Below are 6886 nucleotides of genomic sequence, written 5' to 3'. Positions count from 1 at the left end.
ATAAAGAAAGGGCTAGATAATTGTCCTGGTCAAGTCTAAGAAACATCGTCAAAAGGTCTTATTCCATAATTTTCTTTTTAGAGGCAATAGATTGATTAATCTCATCAAGTTAACAAGCAGACTATGGTAAAACACACAGCATAAAGACAGAAATGGGGAAAGTAATTAAAAGACAAAATCATCTTTAACTGGAATAAAGTTCTAATTAGAATATTGGATTCTCTTTTGCTAAAAAATAGTGAAATCTCGTGTTCTAAGTGTTCTACTCAAGAATTAAATTAAAAAAAAAAAACACGTTGAATTTTGAAACTTTTATGTTGAGATCCTACCACACAAGTAACTTATAGCTTTTAAAAAATACTTTAAAAATAAGATTTTAAAACTATTTGCAATAATTGTCACCATCTTATAACCTGCAGCATCTTGTAACTATTTTCATTTAACAGAGGCAATTACAATCCATTACCATTTTATTTACTTGTACTCTAAAAAATTAACAACTTATAAAATGTATTCTACATATTTAAAAGACTTCAAAACTAAGGATCTGTAGTATATTTCTGTTGTATTAAAATTTCAAAATTTGATTTTAATTGAAAGTCATTACTAAAAGGAACACCATATATAAAATTTAAATAGCCCTTTCCCAAATAACTGAAATAATATACAGCTCAAATATCATTTTATATACACAAATTTCAAGAGATTCAGCTTTTCCTTATATTTACCTTTCTGAATTTGATGTTTCTGTTTCTCCTTCAGCCAAATTAGATCTTGCAATTTCCTGAAATGATTAATAACATTTTTCTTTTATATTCAAAACTAAGCTTACATTCAAATTATGTTTATATTCAAAACTGCTACTTTTATTAAACTTTCTAGATAAAAAGAACTTGTGTGCTGCCTAGTATTCCAAAGAAAGAGAAAAAACAATTTCTTAAAGTATGTTTTAGAATAACTCTTAAACTAAAAACAGGATTTCAAAAATTGTTTTTTAAAAAACTCATAAGAATTTCAGTGTACCAAAAGTTTTTGAAGCAAGGATATGAAACAGTTACCCAGTTATAACAATACCTGCTTTCCTTAGATTCTTCTAAGTGTGAACCATAATTGTAATTACTAGAAAACTAGTAAAGCACACCTTGAATTTGAATAAGTCTCATCCACAGTATTTTATACACACATATTAAAAACAGGTACTTAGGTAAAACATTATGAAACTATGATTTTATATTTGGAGTCATGGTAACCCTTCCATTGTCAAACCAAGTAATATTAAATAATATACAAATGAAGTATTTTGATTATTTCAAATGTTTTTTTGGGGAGGAAAGAATATAATAAAACCTCAGTAATAAAGAGGCAAGCTTAACAGTTTAAAACAATTAGAAATTATTGAGACTTTACGATGCATGAAGTAGTATATTAAGAACTTTACATTCACTGTCTCATTTAATCTTCATTATTAGATATTATAAACTCCATTTCTACAAATGAGAATAAAGACTGTGCGGGTTAAGCATCAATAGAAAACCCAAGGCAAAACCACAGTAAGTGGTGAAATTTCAAATCTAGGTCCAACTTTTAGTCACTAGAATGATTGATTCAAGTCTGTGAAAGTGATCATGGTGTATTAATCACATACATGTATTTCCCTGCTCTCCAAAAACACTACTAAAATGAGGGCAAGGAAATAAAACAATTTCCGCTCATAAAGACCAAGAAAGCATCAAAGCATACTAACTGTCAAAGAGATGTCAACAAATTTGTAGACGCAAAGTAGCTGGAGGAATAGAAATTAACTTCACAGTGTGGAGGAAGTGATAACTAAACATTTGAACAGGGGAGTGCAAGGAAAAGAGAATCAATTTTCCCAGAGAAGTTAACAGATCTGGTATTTGGAGAAATTCAGTACAATATTCAATACATAAAAGGTAAAAATAAAGAATGAATACTGCTGAGAAATCTAAATACTCTTTCCCCAACTCACACAACAGGTACCTATTCTTTCCTCTACTGCTTAGGCCAAAGGCCAAGTCTTTGAACTGGAGACTGTCTATGGACTTGTGAACACCAGGAATGGCAAAGGGCAGGTAAGAGTTACTGAAAGAAAACAGAAAAATTTAGTAAAGGTCCATAAACTGAATAAAGTGATCCTCATTTATCTCTCTGCCTGGCTCCCAGAATGCTAGCAGCCAGAGGAACCACTCATCACTCCACCAACCCCAGCTGGAATCTAGGAGATTCCTCTTTGAAGAAAATTATCAGCCTCAAAAACTTTGAGAGCATCCTTCCTACCAAAGAATAAGTCACCTCAGCATCTGATTTTCCTATGCTGAAGTCTAAAAAATTGCCAAGTAGACTGAGCATGTCATACAGCACAGTAATCCATGAAGCAACCTTCACAACATAATCCATGTCAGCAGTTCTCCAAGTTGGTTCACAGACATATGGGGCCTCCAAGACACTTTTAGAAGGCATGTGAGGTTAAAATTCTTGGTACGAAGCAGTAATGAGTAAAAAAGCTGACATTTTAACACAAATCAAGGCACTGACATTGAACCAGTCACTGTATTCTCCACTGGCATACACCAGCAGTAAAATTAATTTTACTAAATGTCAACCCTTGAGTATATGTCTTTTGAATAGTCTGTGTAATGAAATACCAAGCATGCATAAAGTACTGCTGCTGCACACCAAAAACACTTGGGTCTGTGATTTAGTTGTAAGATGAACTTGGCCAAATTTTTTTTCATGGAACATCATTTTTATTTTTAAAGAATGACTGTCAAACTATGAATATTTAGACCCGAGTATTCAGAATGTATTTTCTTCAAAAATGACAAAATGAGTACGTCACATTAAAGTAAACAATCAAACAGTGTTTGTTGCCAGGAATAAAATTCAAGAAAAATTTAAATCTTAGGATAACTTGTATCTACTATTCATGAGATAAATGCTAATACTAATGAATGTGATTACCTGATTTGTAATATGAAACATGGCAAAACTTGGAGGATCTATGTGACTTGTATATATTCTATATATTGAATACATAGAACAAATATACTCTAAATGACTAATGAACAATGTTATAAAATCACATACGGATAAAAGATCCAAACAAAGTGCAAGCCTGACCAGTAGATTTTAATGAACCGCAGAGTACAAAATGTTCAGTGATATGATGTCAGATTCCACATTGCAACAAAGCTTTAAGAAAATTTCCACATGTCTAATTTTGATGTCATAAAAAGAATATCATAATTATCTGAGATTATTAAAGTACTGGTTGAAGCTGGGTATTCTTTATATATTTCAATCAAAATATATCACAACAGACTGAACGCAGAAACACAAGAATCTAGTTTCCTTCTGCTTAACTAGACATTAAAAAGATAAGCAAAAGTGTAGAACAATTTATTCTAAATAAATTTCTTTTTGTTTGCAAATAGTTATTTTTCAGGAAAATATTTATATATTTTAAGTAACAATATTTTTTAAATTTCATATTTTTATTTTCTAGTACCATAAACATCAATAAATTTTAGGAGTACTAGGGGGAATAGATAGATGAAATAGGAATGTACCCTGTGGTATGCTGCACTGCACAACCTGTCCCTGTACAAACATAGGGTTTTTGATCATCTTTTTTGTGCTTTAATTTTTAACATGAATGAACATTCAAGGTGTAGACATCCTTTACATTACACAGATTAAAATAAACAAGAGAATAAAGAAAGAGGCTAGGAGACATCAGAGACTTTGCCAGAAACAAAATAAATATATATGATATATATATTCAATATTCCTGGAGATATGATATATTATTATATACATTAAACAAGAACAAAAAAAAAACTGAAAACAACTGAAGAACAAATAAAAAACTAAAGAGCAATTCAAAATAAATATATGGCAACTAAAATAAGTAATTAAGTTTAGAAAATCTTTTTTGAAAGACCGAATGAAAAGACAAAAAGATGGAAGGCAAGAAAGAAAATGCCATACAATCAGAGAAGTTGATGCAGAAAGTAGCTGTCATCAATAGGAGTTTCCAAAAAAAAAAAAAAAAAGAGAGAGAACAGAGAAGAAAATAAAAGTGAAAATTTACCAAAGAAATAAAACAAGAAAATTTCCCCCAAACATAAATATCTAAGATTACAAAGGCTTATCAAATTTGTACCATAATGAAAGAAAAAAGGATGATGGGTGAACATATGAAATTTCAAAACACTTGAGATAAACATTAAAGTTTCCAAAGAACAAAATAATATAAACACCAAGTGGACCAAAAATGGCATCAGACATAATGAAAACAATACTTTTAAAAATGCATAGGAAAAATGTTTTCTATTGCCAAACCATTAATATCATTAGAATAAATAGTTATAAATTTACATGAAGTGAAAAAAGACGCAACCTTTCTATGGAAATTGTTAAAGGACATATTTCATCAAAATAAGGAGTAAAACAATAAAAGGACTCACAGTTCAGGAAACAGGACATCCAACACAACAAAGTGGCAAAGTAAAACCCTGATCAACAAACTATGCATCAAGCTTAGAGAGTAACTAGTTTAAAGCTGACTGGAGAGAAGATCTCCAGATCCTCCAACAATTTTTTTGGATATGTGTGAACATTCTGAAAAAAATACTTCCAGATACTGAACAAACTGCAGCATTTAAAAAAAGCATTAGGTACACAGAAGAGTAAACAAATCAGTAAAAATATAATTTTACCTCAGAAAAACAAAATGAAGTATAGGAAAGAAAATTATTGTACATTTCCTAGCTCAGTATGCTGCTGCTAAGTCGCTTCAGTCGTGTCCGACTCTGTGCAACTCCACAGACGGCAGCCCACCAGGCTCCCCCGTCCCTGGGATTCTCCAGGCAAGAACACTGGAGTGGGTTGCCATTTCCTTCTCCAACGCATCAAAGTGAAAAGTGCAAGTGAAGTCGCTCAGTATAGTGGTACCAAAAATTGTGATGTTGGGATTTCTTGGTGGTTCTTTGGTAAAGAACTAGCCTGCCAATGCAGGAGACATAGGTTAGATCCCTGAACTAAGATCCCAGATGCTGCAGAGCAACTAAGCCCATGTGTCACAGTTAGTGAGCCCGTGCTCGAGTCTGGGAGCTCCAACAATTGAGCCCATGAGCCGAAACTGCTGAAGTCCTCATGTTCTAGAGTCTGTGCTCCATAACAAGAGAAGCCACTGCAATGAGAAGCCTGCACACTCCAACTGGAGAGTAGCTCCCACTCTCTGCAACTAGAGAAAAGCCTGCACAGCAATGAAAACCTAGCAGTTAAAAATTTTTAAAAATAAAAAAGTTGTGCTGTTAACTGGGCTGAGATCAGTGCTATGCCAAGCCACAGAGTTACCAGAGACAAAATACATATAAAATTTACCATTTTAACCATTTTTAAATGTATAGCTCAGTGGTATTAAATAGCAATACATTCACATTGTTACACAACCATTACCACCATCCATCCCCTATAATTTTTTTCATCTTGTAAACCTGAAAAATCTATACCAATTAAACAATAACTCCCTATTCCCTCCTCCCCCAGACTCTGGAAACAACCACTATACTCTTTTTTGATTACTCTCAGTACCTCATATAAATGAAATCATATATCTTTTTGTGACTAACATTTGATTAGCAAAATGTCATCAAAGTTCATCCATATTGTAGAATTCTCTTACTTCAAATGGGGTGTATACCACATTTTTTATCCATTCATCTGTTGATGGACCCTTGGTTTACTTCCATATTTTAGCTATTATGAATAATGTTGCTATGAAAACAGGGGTACAAATATCTCAACTCTTGAGGAACTGCTGGACCATATAATTTTTTGAGGAACGGCCATACTGGTTTCCACAATGGATATACCATTTTACCTTGCCACCAACTTTCCTGATAGTTCAGTTGGTAAAGAATCTGCCTGCAATGCAGGAGACCCCGGTTGGATTCCTGGGTCGGGACGATCTGGTGGAGAAGGGATAGGCTACCCACCCCAGTATTCTTGGGCTTCCCTTGTGGCTCAGCTGGTAAAGATTCACCCTGCAATGCAGGAGACCTGGGTTTGATCTCTGGGTCAGGAAGATCCCCTGGAGAAGGGAAAGGCTAGCCACTCCAGTATTCTGGCCTGGAGAATTCCATGGACTGTATAGGCCATGGACTTGCAAAGAGTCAGACATGACTGAGCGACTTTCTCTCACTCACTTAAATGCACAAGGTCTCCAATATCTTCACATCATCATCATCATTTGTCTTCTGGTTCTGGAGATTTTGTGGGGCTTTTATGTTTCTTTTTTTAAAAAGTAACCAGCCTAATGGGTGTGAAATGGTACCTCACTGTAGTTTTGATTTGTATTTATCTAATATTTAGTGACATTGCACACCTTTTTATGTGTTTATTGGCCATTGATAAATCTTCTTTGAAAAAAATGTCTGTTCAAGTCCTTTATGCATTTTTTAGTTGGGTGGTTTTGTAGTTATTGTGTTTATGAATCCTCTATATATTCTGGATATTAATCCCTTACAGATATATGATTTGCAAGTATGTCCTCATATTCTATGGGTTGCCTTTTTATTCTCCAGGTAGAATATTTGATGCACAAATTTTTTTAATATAAATTTATTTAATTGGAGGCTAATAACTTTACAATATTGTATTGGTTTTGCCATGCATCAACATGAATCCACCATGGGTATACATGTGTTCCCCATCCTGAACCCCCCTCCCATCTCCCTCCCCGTACCATCCCTCTGGGTCATCCCAGTGCACCAGCCCTGAGCATCTTGTATCATGCATCGAACCTGGACTGACAATTCATTTCACATGATATTATACATGTTTCAATGCCATTCTCCCA

The 6886-nt window shown here is 33.7% G+C and overlaps 1 protein-coding gene across 5 annotated transcripts in view; it reads right to left on the bottom strand.

Moving 5' to 3' along the window:
* Nucleotides 1–6886, bottom strand: part of ZNF280D (zinc finger protein 280D) — a 185383-nt gene that overhangs the window by 59762 nt on the left and 118735 nt on the right. For all 5 annotated transcript variants that reach the window (XR_011568657.1, XM_019968775.2, XM_019968774.2 and 2 more), the window contains one exon: nucleotides 729–784. Coding sequence is in view for 4 of the 5 variants with exons in the window: in XM_019968775.2 (XP_019824334.2) it covers nucleotides 729–784 (56 nt within the window). In the remaining variant the exon portion in view is untranslated. The remainder of the gene's footprint in view (nucleotides 1–728; nucleotides 785–6886) is intronic.

The sequence above is a fragment of the Bos indicus genome, chromosome 10, assembly GCF_029378745.1.
Source record: "Bos indicus isolate NIAB-ARS_2022 breed Sahiwal x Tharparkar chromosome 10, NIAB-ARS_B.indTharparkar_mat_pri_1.0, whole genome shotgun sequence".
Classification (NCBI taxonomy): Eukaryota; Metazoa; Chordata; class Mammalia; order Artiodactyla; family Bovidae; genus Bos; species Bos indicus.
This window is presented reverse-complemented; position numbering and strand designations above follow the sequence as displayed.